At 36.2% G+C, this 14,173-nt stretch overlaps 2 protein-coding genes across 2 annotated transcripts; both read right to left on the bottom strand.

The window, feature by feature from the left end:
• Nucleotides 1-8,102: 8,102 nt before the first annotated feature.
• On the bottom strand, nt 8,103-8,801 carry LOC110883431 (putative F-box/FBD/LRR-repeat protein At4g13965). Its single transcript, XM_022131188.2, has one exon. The coding sequence runs from the start codon at nt 8,799-8,801 to the stop codon at nt 8,103-8,105; it is 699 nt and encodes a 232-aa protein (XP_021986880.1).
• Nucleotides 8,802-9,781: 980 nt separating this feature from the next.
• LOC110886705 (peroxidase 25) lies at nt 9,782-12,231 on the bottom strand. The gene is made up of 4 exons (XM_022134544.2): nt 11,967-12,231; nt 11,174-11,353; nt 10,681-10,843; nt 9,782-10,389 (listed from the first exon to the last, which is right to left on the bottom strand). Exons 1-4 carry the CDS (start codon nt 12,174-12,176, stop codon nt 9,968-9,970), a joined length of 975 nt encoding a protein of 324 aa, XP_021990236.1. The 5' UTR covers nt 12,177-12,231; the 3' UTR covers nt 9,782-9,967.
• Between the last annotated feature and the right edge of the window lie 1,942 nt (nt 12,232-14,173).

Below are 14,173 nucleotides of genomic sequence, written 5' to 3'. Positions count from 1 at the left end.
ATATGTCGATGATATCATTGTCACCGGGAATCATGCTCCATCCATTCAACACTTCATAAAAAGATTGCTATCTGAATTTGCAATTAAAGACCTAGGCAAACTCAACTATTTTTTAGGTCTCGAAGTCTCTCACACAACGGATGCCTTGTTTCTTAGCCAAACCAAATATGCTCGGGATATTCTCACTCGAGCAGGGCTCCTTGATTCCAAACCCGTCGCCACACCTCTTGGCACAAATGATGTCTTCACAAGTCATGGAAAACCGTTTCACGATCCGACTTTGTATCGGTCCTTTGTCGGCGCTCTACAATACCTTACCATTACACGCCCGGATCTTTCTTATGCTGTAAATCAGGCAAGTCAATTTCTCCAATCCCCAACTGAGGACCATTTTCAAATGGTTAAAAGAATCATGAGGTATGTTAAAGGCACTATTACGTATGGGTTGCGATTTACTACTCCCACTGTCTCGAAACTTATTGGATATTCAGATGCCGATTGGGCCCGTTGCATCGAAACGCGTCGTTCTACATATGGGTACTCCATTTTCCTTGGCGGAAACTTAGTATCTTGGAGCGCTAAAAAGCAGCCCACTGTCTCTCGTTCCAGTTGTGAATCTGAGTACAGGGCTATGGCTAACACTGCAGCTGAACTCATATGGATCACTCATCTTCTGAAGGATCTTAATGCCTTACCAAATGAGCGACCTACTCTGCTTTGTGACAATCTTAGTGCCATTTTTCTAAGTCAAAATCCGGTTGCTCATAAGAGAGCAAAGCACATTGATATTGATTATCACTTTGTTAGAGAACTTGTATCATCCGGCAAGCTGCACACGAAGTTCGTTCCGACCAAGCTCCAGGTGGCAGACATCTTCACTAAACCGCTACCTAGACCTCTATTTGAATCCTTCCGAAAGCAGTTACGAGTATGCCTACCTGTTTCGCTTGAAGGGGGGTAATCGAGAGAATCATTCTCAATTATTAGACTTTTATTTAATTGATTGTAATTGATTGTAATTTATCATACCTTCCTATCTTGTATCCTAAATTGTTGTACTCTCTGCCTATTTATGTGAACATGATCAGTAGACTTTTGTGTGGACAAAATTTATTCTTTCCTTCTCTTCTAATAGATGTGCTTTCAGCCTTGGGAGGCTGTTCCCTCCCCACTCGCAGGGCCGGCCCAATGCTTATTAAAACCTAGGCTCGAGCCTAGGGCCTCCAAACTTTTAGGGCCTCCATTTAATATAAAAATGATATATGATATATAATTGTTTTGATTCTATAGATTTATTAACTTTGCTAGTGTAGTGGTATTAGTCCTGCCCTAGTTGTAAAGACCCTAGCTCAAATCTCATAAGCAAAATATTTTTTTTCCTTTTGGTGCATCGTTCTGGTGACATTAAACGAAAGACTCATAAGCAATATATTTTTTTTCTTTTTGGCGCACCCTTCTAGTGACATTAAACGAAAGACTGAGATATATTAATTAAATAAAGTTGTGATACTGTAACTATTTAAAGTATTTTTATCAAATACAAAGCAAATTAAAAAATAAAATCGATTTATGTTGTATAAAAATAGAAAACGGGGTACTAATGTCTAGGTATCTAAAAACCCGATTTTCTAATACTCGATCATACCGAAACACGGTTTGGTTACCGAAATTGGGTATTCGAAAAACCTGATTTTTGCACCTCTAAAGTTAGTCAATAACGAAATTGGGCCTCCACTTTATAGTTTGTTTAGGGCCCCCGAAAACGTAGGAACGGCTCTGCCACTCGAAATATCTAAGTTTCAGAGTCATCATTTTTCACAGTGTTAAAATAGATGGGTTTATATTTCTTGTAATTCATATTACAAACATATTCTTATTGGGCTGTTCAAATATGTTCGTTATTGGGTTCTGGATATCTTGTTGTGGGCTTATCTAGTTGTTACAAGTTTGTTATGGGCTCAGGGTGTTAAATGTAACATCAAGGGGTTTTGTGTATTGTGCATAAAAGTTCAAGGGCTTTTTTGTATCTTATGATGACTGCTGGTATATAATGGAGGAGAGAGATTGAAGCTTCTCAGTTGTTCCGGATATTTTCTAGGGTTTCACTTTACTTCTCTGAGTATTCGTTCTTGTGGTGTTCATCTGGATTGTTCACCTTGGTTCATCTGGAGTTGAAGATCTTCATCATCTAGAGTTGTAGATCTCAGTGTTGAGATCGTGATTGTATTAGAGATCTTGTTGATCTCAGTTTCTGTTTTTTACTTTGTTTGTATTTCTGTTATGTTCAACATATTTTACTAATCTGTTGAACTTGTATTGTATTTCATATAGATCTCATAAGTTTGAGAGCTAGGGTTATTGGTTGGGTGTTTTTGGTTTGGGTAAATCAATAAAAGTTTTGTCACTGTTTTGTCACTAGATCTGGTGTATTCCTTTATATCTTTGTTAGATCTATACCATTTTACATGGTATCAGAGCATTTCAGGCTCTGAACTTCAGATCTAAGTCTTCCGCTGTTAGGGTTGTTTGTTTCTTTGTACTGATTTGTTTGTGTTGTTGTAGATCTGTTGTTGGCTGTGGATCTTGGGAACTGTGACGGTATAGATCTTGGTGTTGTGAAGGCTGCGTTGGTCTCTGAAACCCTAGAAGGCTTCAGAGCAAACTAACCAGTTTGTTATTTGTGTTCTGGGAACAAGCTGTAACCCTAGAAGGTTACAGTGTTCATATTGCTTAAAGTTGTTGCACCCACTGTGAGAGTGCTCTTTCCCTTGTCTTTTTTATTGGTTGGATTAGTTGAAGTCGGGGTAGTGAGGACCGGCACCTTTATCTGGTTTTCTGTTTACTTCTTTTTTTGTATTGTCTTTGTGTTTTTTATTGGTTGTGTTGATCTTAGAGTTTGGCTCCTGTATTAAGATCTGTCCAGGCACTATAAGTGATGAACCTGGAATCTGGACACTGATACAGCTTCGCCTTAGGGTTTTTTTGTGCATTTGTGTTGTTATTCTCTGTTTGTGAATCTGTTCTGTTTGGTTACTGTGTTGTGATTGTTAAATCTTGTTATCATGGGTGATGCTGATCCAAATGCTAGTACATCCCAGACCTTAATAAGTAAACTAGATATTGGAGATCCTTTGTATCTTCATCCTAGTGACTCTAGTGCCCTAACTATTGTTAGTGTTAAGTTGAAGGGTACTGAGAATTATTCTGTGTGGTCTACATCTATGAAGCTAGCTTTAGAAGCAAAGAATAAGTTTGGTTTTGTAAATGGGAAATGTGAAAGATCCACTGAGGATCATGTGCTTGCTAGTCAGTGGGATAGATGTAATTCTGTGGTGTTAACTTGGCTTTTGAATTCTGTTTCTGAGGAGTTGTTTCTAGGTCAAGTTTTTTCTAGTTTAGCTTCAGAGGTTTGGGAGGATTTAAAAGAAACCCATGACAAGATAGATGGTTCTGTGGTTTATGATTTGTTCAAAAAAAATCAATTGTATTTCTCAAAATGGTTCAACTGTGGCTGATTATTATAATAGATTGACAACCATGTGGAAGCAGTTTGATGCTATGCTCAAACTGCCTACATGTTCTTGCAAAGCAGCTAAAGACTATAATGATTTTTCAATGTTAATCAAGTTAATGCAATTTCTTATGGGACTTGATGATGTTTATCAACCAGTAAGAATAAATCTGTTAACCAGAGAAGTTTTTCCATCTGTCAAGGTTGCTTTTTCTGTGGTTTCTAGAGAAGAATCACATAGGATGTCTAGTAGTAATGGGTCAAAAGGTCAGAGTGTATCTTTTGTATCTAAGTCTAATCAATCTTTTGAGTCAAAAAGGAAAGCATCTAATCAAAGAGGACCTAATCCTGGTTTAAAGTGTACACACTGTAATATGATAGGTCACACTGTTGATAGATGTTTTGAGTTAATTGGCTATCCTCCAAATTTTAAAAAAAGATCTAACAATCTTTTTGGTAAAGCAACTGTTACTGGTAAATCTAATGCTACTGTTGGGTCTTCTGGTAGTGGGTCTACTTCTGGTATGCCTTTTACATCTAAACAGATAGCTAAGTTGTTAAGCTTAGTTGGTGAAAAATCTGCTAATGTGTCAAATTCTGGAGTAGAATCAACAGGTGTAGGAGGTGAGTCCTGTTTAGTTAATAATTGTGTTAGTTGTTCTAGTTCTTTATTCTTTGGAGGTGCATATAGTTGGATTGTTGACTATGGGGCAAGTCAACACATGGTTAATGATGATAAAGATATGTTTAATATAGTTGATGTTTCTGAATTTGATATTAAAGTTGGTCATCCAAATGGTACTAATGTTAAAGTGTTAAAAATTGGTAATATCAAATTAATGAATAATGTGGTTTTAAAAGATGTGTTTTATGTCCCAGGGTATCATGTCAACCTATTATCTGTACATAGATTAGCTAAGGATAATAATATTGAGGTTGTTTTTAATGAGGATAATTGTGTGTTACAGGATTCCAAGTCAAGGAAAATCCTGGTGACTGGTAGTCAGGATAGTGGTCTGTATTTTGTTGGTAGAAATGGTAATTCTGTGAATTTTGATTTAATAGTTTTGTTAAGGAAGTTTATGGCATAGTAGATTAGGTCATCCATCTGACCAAGTACTAGCTGTGTTGAAAGATAACTTTGATGTTAAAAGTGTTGAACATGGGCCTTGTGATGTTTGTCATAGGGCCAAACAAGTTAGAGTTCCATTTCCTCTTAGTGAACATAAAACTAAGTCTGTTGGTGAGTTAATACATCTTGATTTGTGGGGGCCATATAAAGTTACTAGTTATGAGGGGTTCAAATATTTTCTAACTATTGTGGATGATTTTTCTAGAACAGTTTGGTGTTACTTGTTAACAAGTAAGACTGAAGTGTTTGACAACTTATGTAACTTTTATGAGCTGATGTTAACACAATTTGAGAAGAAAATAAAAATTATAAGAAGTGATAATGGAACTGAGTTTGTGAATAACCAAATGAACTTATTTTGTAAAAACAAAGGGATTTTGCATCAAACTTCATGTGCTTATACTCCACAACAGAATGGTGTTGTGGAAAGAAAGCATAGACATCTTTTAAACACAGCTAGAGCTTTGATGTTTCAGGGTAACTTGCCTCTTAGGTATTGGTCTGATTGTGTTTTAACAGTTGTTTACTTAATCAACAGGTTACCCTCATCTGTGTTAAATGGTAGGAGTCCTTATGAAGTTGTTTATGGTTTTAAACCCTCATTAGTTCATCTAAGGAACTTTGGATGTCTTTGTTTTAGTACAATCTTGTCTGAATCTGATAAATTTGCTTATCATGCTGATAAGTGTGTTCTCATTGGTTATTCAAATGTAAAAAAGGGATACAAATTGCTGTGTTTAGATAATAGGAAAGTATACTTTTCTAGAGATGTGAAATTTTATGAAAGTGTGTATCCTTTTAAGTCTAACTTGGATAAAAATCAAGAGCTGTTTAATAAAACTGAGTTAAATCAGATTAATTTTTTTTGATTTTACTGAAACAATAACATCTAAGGTTCCTGCAGTTCCCAATGATGAAGAGGGTACAACTGGTGCTCAAGATCACTGCAGTGATGATCAGCAGCCAGTGTCACCCTCTACATCTGCCACCGCTCCAAGTGTTGATAATGTTCAACATGATAATGAACAGTTAGGTAGTAGTTTGGGTAACATTGGTGAGGCAGAGGACACTGTAGGATCACATGTTGAGACCAACCTATCTGAGGGACAATCTGTTAGGAGATCATCTAGAAAAGTATCTTTTCCACAAAGGTTTAATGAATATGTTGTAGAAGGAAAAGTGAGATATGGAATTGAAAAGGTGGTTAACTATGCAAATTTATCTGCTGAAAATTTGTGCTTTGTTTCATCTTTGAATAAAGCTGTTGAGCCTAGTTCTTATAATGAAGCTGTAAAAGACCCTAGGTGGATAGAGGCCATGAACAATGAAATGGAGGCCCTGTATAGAAATAACACTTGGGTTGTTGTAGATTTGCCAAAGGGTAGAAAACCCATTGGGTGTAAATGGGTGTATAAGATAAAGTATAAGGCAAATGGTGAAGCAGAAAGGTATAAAGCTAGACTTGTAGCTAAAGGGTTTAATCAAAGAGAAGGTATAGATTTTGGTGAAACTTTTTCACCTGTTGTTAAAATGGTAACTGTTAGAGTTATATTAAAGCTTGCTATTAATAAAGGTTGGCCTTTATATCAACTTGATATAAATAATGCTTTTCTGTATGGTTCTTTATCTGAAGATGTTTATATGTCTTTACCTCAGGGTTACTTTGATAATGAGAAAAATAAAGTATGTAAGTTAGTTAAATCCCTTTATGGGCTTAAACAAGCCCCTAGGAAGTGGAATGAAAAGTTAACTTCTGTTTTACTTGATATGGGTTTTGTTCAAAGTCTGTGTGACCATTCTTTGTTTGTTATGTGTAAAGGTGATGTGTTAGTTGTATTGCTGGTCTATGTTGATGATATTGTGGTTACTGGAAACAGTTTACCAGAAATCACAAGAGTTAAGAGTTGTTTAAGTAAAAGTTTTCAAATCAAAGACTTAGGCATACTGAAGTACTTCCTTGGTATAGAAGTCTTGTATTCTGGTGGGTATGTGTGTTTGTCACAAAGGAAGTACTGTCTAGAGCTTCTCAATGAGTTTGGGTACCTAGGGTGTAAACCTGTTGGTACTCCAATTGAGCAGTCTCATATTATTACAAATAAAATTGACAAAGATGAGAAGTTTTTAGAAAATGTGAATGGTTTTCAAAAATTAATTGGTAAGTTGATATACTTGTCATTAACTCGTCCAGATATAAGTTATATTGTTCAGTTCTTGAGTCAATATATGCACAAACCTTGTCAGTCACATCTAGATATAGCTTTAAGACTGTTAAGGTACTTAAAGCAAAGCCCTGGCAGGGGTGTTATGTTCAGGAAAACAGGTAGTCTTGATTTGTCAGGATTTATGGATTCTGATTGGGCAAAGTGTACAAAAACTAGAAATTCTGTTACTGGTTTTGGGGTGTTTCTTGGAGGAACACTTGTATCTTGGAAGAGCAAAAACAAGGTATTGTTTCTAGATCTACTGCTGAGGCTGAGTACAGGGCAATGTGCTCAGCCACTTGTGAAGTAATGTGGATTAAGAACATTTTAATTGAGTTAAATGTGAAATGTACTTTGCCTATAACACTATTTTGTGATAGCAAGTCTGCTATTTCTATTTCTTTAAATTCTGTGTTCCATGAAAGAACAAAACACTTTGAGTTGGACTTGCATTTTTTGAGAGAAAAAATTGCAAGTGGCATTATTGACCCACAAAAAATTGCATCTGATAATCAGATAGCAGACATTTTCACTAAGGGCCTAAATGCTGGATAACACAGTGTGTTGTGTGAAAAGTTAGGTTTGTTTGATATGTTTGCTGTATGAATTATGGGGGGATGTTAAAATAGATGGGTTTATATTTCTTGTAATTCATATTACAAACATATTCTTATTGGGCTGTTCAAATATGTTCGTTATTGGGTTCTGGATATCTTGTTGTGGGCTTATCTAGTTGTTACAAGTTTGTTATGGGCTCAGGGTGTTAAATGTAACATCAAGGGGTTTTGTGTATTGTGCATAAAAGTTCAAGGGCTTCTTTCTATCTTATGATGTCTGCTGGTATATAATGGAGGAGAGAGATTGAAGCTTCTCAGTTGTTCCGGATATTTTCTAGGGTTTCACTTTACTTCTCTGAGTATTCGTTCTTGTGGTGTTCATCTGGATTGTTCACCTTGGTTCATCTGGAGTTGAAGATCTTCATCATCTAGAGTTGTAGATCTCAGTGTTGAGATCGTGATTGTATTAGAGATTTTGTTGATCTCAGTTTCTGTTTTTTACTTTGTTTGTATTTCTGTTATGTTCAACAGATTTTACTAATCTGTTGAACTTGTATTGTATTTCATATAGATCTCATAAGTTTGAGATCTAGGGTTATTGGTTGGGTGTTTTTGGTTTGGGTAAATCAATAAAAGTTTTGTCACTGTTTTGTCACTAGATCTGGTGTATTCCTTTATATCTTTGTTAGATCTATACCATTTTACACACCGCAATTCACATTCTGATTGCGGAAGAAGAAGGTGAATTCTGAAAGTTGCAGAGCGTGTACACGCAAAGCCTTGCCATTTGTTTTAACAAAACAATGGAGCAATCTTAACTTGTCAAGCACTGGAAACCCTGAGAACATATCAAGATCCTTGATTATTACACCTTGGAGATGTAAAGTGGTGAGATTCTTGAATGACCCTGATCTTGGTTCCAAATACGGACAACCCACAACAAAATTGCACCGTAACTTGAAGCTTGTTAACGAATCCGATGACCAGATGGGCCAAGTCCAGCTCTCGTGGTCACGTATAGTCTGTACGATGTGTGCTTCCAATTCTCGGACACCGTGTAAAAACACGTAATCAAAAACAGTTTGTAAAAGCTTGGCGCTGCATTTTCCATCACGTTTGAAGGTTAATCTATCCAACGTCACGGGTGCGCGATGGGATAAAGCATTAACGACAAAGTCATCAAAAACATGGAGATGTTTAAAACCCTCATAGGAGCTGAAATTGAGAATGGGAACACGAGTCCACAAAGAACCCCATGACTTCGATAACACCGATGTTCCAACGGCATGACACGCGTCAAGACAAGAAAGAATGTGAAGCTGCAGGGATTCCGGCATGTCTGATAGCCTGTCCACCTTTGTTTCTTCTTCTTCTTCTTCTTCTTCTTCATGGACCGCCATTCTGCACCAGTTTTGTATATATAAAGTTAAGATGTTGGATAACTGTACTTTCTAACTTAAATCGCCAATTATGAACAATTGAATTGTATGCAATCTTTCAAAGAGATAACTGTGATTTCTAACCTCAATCGCAGATTCAGAGCTCCGATTTTGATTCCTTTTCGGCGACTTGGGCTAGAGTTTCGGTGGTTGGTACTTGGTCTTGGTTGTGGTTGCAATTTTTAAACTCGGGTGGTTTTAACACTAATCTTTGTTAAATATACATACGGGTCGAAACGGTTCAGTTTGAAACGGTACTGGTTGAAACGGTACGCGTCGAAACGGCTCGCGTCGAAACGGTTCGCGTCGAAACGGTTCGATTCGAGACGGTACAGGTCAAAATCGTTTGCGTCGAAACGATACTGGTCGAAACGGTTCGAGTTGAAACGGTGCAGGTCGAAACGGTCGAAGATTTCAATGAATTTGCTTTAGTTCTTTTACATATACAAAGATTTTGAATTTCTTTATTTAAAGGAATTTGAAGAAATTCATGCCTAATTCTAATTTTAATTCCATTGTCAACCAAACACATGAATATTGGAATTCCAATTTTAATTCCAATTTCAATTCCATCAAATGTGAACCAAACATTTTAAGAGATGAAATTCAAATTTCAATTCCCTTAAATTCCATTGAATTCTTGCGAACCATCGGAAGTTTCTACAATAAAATTGTATAATTCTTCGTATCTCTTACATATAAACGAGTAATTATTGGGGAAAAAAAAATTTTCATGGATTTTTGTTGAATTCGCATATATGTTTTTAGACTTTATTTCTAATAATGGCTCTTTAAAACTTATAAAAAAATATTATAAAAAACCATTTTTGAAATTATCTTTTTAAGGATTCTAAACATTTAATCATAAAAATATACATTTAAAAAAAATCAAGTAACTTATTATTATGTTTATAAAACCTAAGGATTTTAGACATGAAATAAAATATATAAAGGTTTTGGGATTTATGTACATTTTCAACAAAGTTTTCAATACAACCATACAAAAACTTCATCAAAACAAAAGATACACTGTCCAAACTAATCACTTTTATTGCACAATACACAAGATACAATACCGTTAAAACAGTTAACCATAAACAACCTGTTCTTTAATCTTTACACAATATTTAGTTGATCTTGGAACAAACCTTTCTAATTTCCCCTTGTGTACCAGTTTTTACTTCAATGCTACTCATTTGGATCATAGAATTTTTAAACTCGAAATCGAATCTCAATCCCAACAACCCTCTAAATGTTCCTGCATAGTTTCTCACAATCTTTTGAGTCGTCGGGTCGCCCCATAATCTCTGATCCGACTCCAAAACACCATTTCCATCGCGCACGTTCTTGAAATAGTTAACATCAAACTTTGTTGGGCTGTCTTTATCCAATGCCACTCGTTCTGTGCCATCGGTGTTCTTTGGACACAAGCTCTGGAACTGGGCTAGAGCCGACTGGCTCAAGCTCGGGTCTGAATTCCCTGTTGTTGTGAAGTTGTATAGACGGTATCGAAAGAATCTACAATCTGTTTGGCCTATTGTATGTGCACCTACATCACAAAATTATATATGCTTTTTCATAGTGAAGTTACAATAATCAAATGTAAGATTATATATGGTAGGTTTATGTAACATCTGACCACTCATATCAACCAATATTGTCTGTTTTGTGCACGCTTACCCGTAAAGTTTTTTCTTATTTACAGTTGGTGTGCCTAAAAACGCGTTGTTGATATTTAAGAAATGATATTTTGTGGCCCGATATCTTTACTAAGGACCAAAACATAATGATGTAAGATTCATCTAAGGTGTCATGTTTGTGAGGATATGATGTAACGTACCAGATAGTGTCACTAAATCTTTATCGTCAAGGCCTTTAGCAGCAAACTTGCTTCTTTGGGTGTCAACCGAATCTAACGGTGATGGTAAACTTGATACTTTAGAAGCCAATGATACTCTGCCATCTCGTCTCCCCGTTGGTACCGGCCAATTTGGGCCGTCACTCTTAAACGTGACATAAAATACATAAGATAATCATAATCAGGATTATATATAGGGGTGGGTTATCGTACAATAGCCCCTTAACGTGCGAAGAATACGAAGTCCACATTTCGTAATTACGCATCATATATATAATTACGCATGTTATAAAATTCAAATCTTGCATGCCATCAAACATGAATATTACGCATGGTTAAAACTCACCCTAATAACGCATGCTTTATACATAATTACGCACGTTATTTTGGTCACTTCGTACTGTCGCACGTTAAAACTCGTTTGTATTTAAAACTTTCACTATATATATTTAGCAATCAAGGACAAAAAGATTACCAAATCAACCGAATCGCGCGCAGCCAATGCAAGAATATCAGCACAAGAAACAACACCAGGGCACAAAGCTTCTAGTTGTGTCTTAGCATCATCAATGACTTCAAATCCTCTTAATCCAAGATTAGCCAGTGCAGTAATCTCAGCAGATTTTCCCTTGATCAAGATTGACCCATCACAGCCCTAAAAAGGAAAATCCATTAATAAACAATTAATAAACAGGGGTGTTCAAAAAGCTCGCAGCTAGCTAAAAAAAAAACCTCGAAAAATACTGAGCCGACTTGGCTCGTGAGCTCACGAGCCGGCTCAAATTATTCTACTAATATAGATGAATTTTAATTTTAAATGTATTAAAATAAAAAATATGTGAGAGGGGTTGAAGTGTTAACATTTTAAGTTTAATTGATTAATAACATATACATATAATACTTTTAATGTCTTTCGTATTTAAAATATTAGAAAAATAAAAATAACACATATAGATATACCATATATGTGTATTTTTTATTATCTTTTGTTTCTTATGTTATCAATATTTCCAAAAACAATCAAAGAAAAAAGTAAAACAAATTAACGAGCCAACTTGATTTGGCTCGAGCTGGCTCGAACATTTTACGAGTCAAGCTCAACTTTTCAGCTCCATAAAATAAATGAGCCAAGTTGAGATGACTCGTTTAAGTTCGAGCTCGAGCTTGATCTCAACCTGGTTCAGCACAACTCGGCTTGATTACAACCCTATTAATAAAGTTTAAAACTTTTTTTCATTCCAAAAACACCCTTTTAAGTAAACAAGTACCTCAACAAAGCAATCATGAAAATGAAGCCTGAGAAGTCCAGCAGCAACAGTAGGATCATCCTTGAAGTGTGCCTCAACCGTTGATCTCACTATCGCTTCAGCTTTGGGACATGTAGACGAGTAAAACCCGGTTTTTAATCCTCCTTGAGGTTTAGCAAAAGGGATTAACATTAAACTCAAACTAATGACAATGAGGACATTAATCTCCATTTTTGTATACAGTATGGTTCTAATGTTCTATCTAACAAGCTCTATATATAGTGCTAGTAGCTGACTAGTTCAAGCCCATTAATATTAGTGGAGCTCGATCGATCGACTGACTCATCGAACCAATAAAGAGGAAAAGACAAGGAGTTGATACAACAGATTTGGTGTCTTTTTCGATAGTGTAATGGTGGCGCTTTTGCTCCAACTTAACGCGGTTTAAGTTTCTTTTGGTGATATGTTGTTCTATATTCTGAAATTGTCAATGGGTTCACATTAGCTTTATTTTTAAGAGAAATTTACGAAAATAGCCAAGAAATAAGTTTGACTTACCAAAATGGCCACCTCATGCGTCGGTGGAGCAGGGCATCACTGATTACGAGAGAGCTTATGCGTCTGCAGGGCTCATTCATGCGTCCCATGCGTCACATGCGTCCGTGACTCGTAAAATTTACTTTTAGGAGATTTGAGGCATCCCATGCGTCCGTGACTCATCCCATCATCCCATGCGTCCGTGACTCATCCCATGCATCCCATTTTCGTACTTGCTGCTTCATCCATACACGCATCCATTTAAAGAATTAAGGACACATAAGAGGGGTGATGCCCCGTTCCAACGACGCATGAGCAGACTATTTTGGTAAGTCAACTTTATTCTTGGCCATTTTCGTAAATTCCTCTATTAATTTTTAATAAGATAGTGAATTCATGGATCAGCATGCATGATGAGTTAGATCAGTTCTTTATTTTAATATATATATATATATATATATATGGTCTGCATGAGTGCATGCATTATGTTTAGACCATGAATGACAGTTTTCCAACTAATGTTTGTTTGTTTGTTTTGTCCATTTTAGCATGCTTGTAGTATATTGTATGTATAGTTGCATGACCATAAACGTTATTATTAATATTATCAAAAAGGAGAAGTGTTAGTGGTGGGGTATAGGTGGTCTCAAAGGTTCTTTAAAGCATGACTTCTGAATAATCTTTATAAAAAAGATGTATATATGATGATACCTAATAATGTACTCACCAATAATCGTTTAGATATCCTAGAGTTACGGTTGCTTTAGAGTAAGGAATAAGTTTAAACCTTTACATGAAACGTTCACACTGACAAGGAAACACAAAAGAAAGTTCAATATAAAGAGGCAAAGAGCACAAGAATTCTGAATTCATGTGATCAAAAACAGTGGCGGACCCAGGATTTTTGGACAATGGGGTCCAAAAAAAAAACACAAAAAAACTAAGAAACACTATCGAACCCATGACCTTTTGTGTGTAAACAAGGAGTTTTACCACTACACTAGGCTCACTTTCATTGTTATGGGGTCCAACTAAATTATTTTATGGGGTCCATAGACAATTTTATATACCGTTTCTACTACTTTTTAAAAAAAGATTGGGGTCCGGGGACCCCGTTCCTCGTAACGTAGGTCCGTCCCTGATCAAAAACCCAAACTCGAAAAAAACCCGGACCCAGGTATTAAAAAAACCTGGTATTTTAAACCAGATCCTGAATCCGATCCTGTCCGTAGGGTAGGGTCCGGGTATGGTATTTCAGCTAAGTACACGAACCTGAACCCGGGTTTTTTGTATACCCGTACCCAGGTTTTAGGATTACACGCACCAGGTTTTACGAATACCCGATACTGGGTTTTAAAAATGTATGCACTTTGATTATTCTAGTTGTAACGTGTAATTTTGTTAAATTAAAATTCATATTTATAAACCCAAAAATAAAGTTTGGAAACAAAAACCTACAAAGTTCATGTTTATATCCATCCATGTTTTTTTAATACCCGCCCGGTTTTTTTTTTCATACCCGAACCGGAAAATAGAGTATTTTAATACCCGGGTATAGAAAACCCTAACCCTACCCGAACTCAGGTACACAGGGTATGCTTTTCCTGACCAATACCCGGACCGGACCGAACCCAACCCGGATATTGGCAATACCCGAAAAATTAAAACGCGGTCATAACCATACCCTGGTA

This window comes from Helianthus annuus, chromosome 10, assembly GCF_002127325.2.
Source record: "Helianthus annuus cultivar XRQ/B chromosome 10, HanXRQr2.0-SUNRISE, whole genome shotgun sequence".
Classification (NCBI taxonomy): Eukaryota; Viridiplantae; Streptophyta; class Magnoliopsida; order Asterales; family Asteraceae; genus Helianthus; species Helianthus annuus.
Note: the sequence above shows the minus strand (reverse complement) of the source record. Positions and strands in the feature narration are given on the sequence as shown.

Bases quoted from the DNA above. Each gene is read 5' to 3' on its own strand.
- LOC110886705 (XM_022134544.2), bottom strand. From the start codon at position 12,176: ATGGAGATTAATGTCCTCATTGTCATTAGTTTGAGTTTAATGTTAATC. The intron at 11,354-11,966 runs GTACTTGTTTAC...TTTCCTTTTTAG, and splicing joins TTCATGATTGCTTTGTTGAG to GGCTGTGATGGGTCAATCTT. The intron at 10,844-11,173 runs GTAATCTTTTTG...GTCACGTTTAAG, and splicing joins CGCGCGATTCGGTTGATTTG to AGTGACGGCCCAAATTGGCC.
- LOC110883431 (XM_022131188.2), bottom strand. From the start codon at position 8,801: ATGGCGGTCCATGAAGAAGAAGAAGAAGAAGAAGAAGAAACAAAGGTG.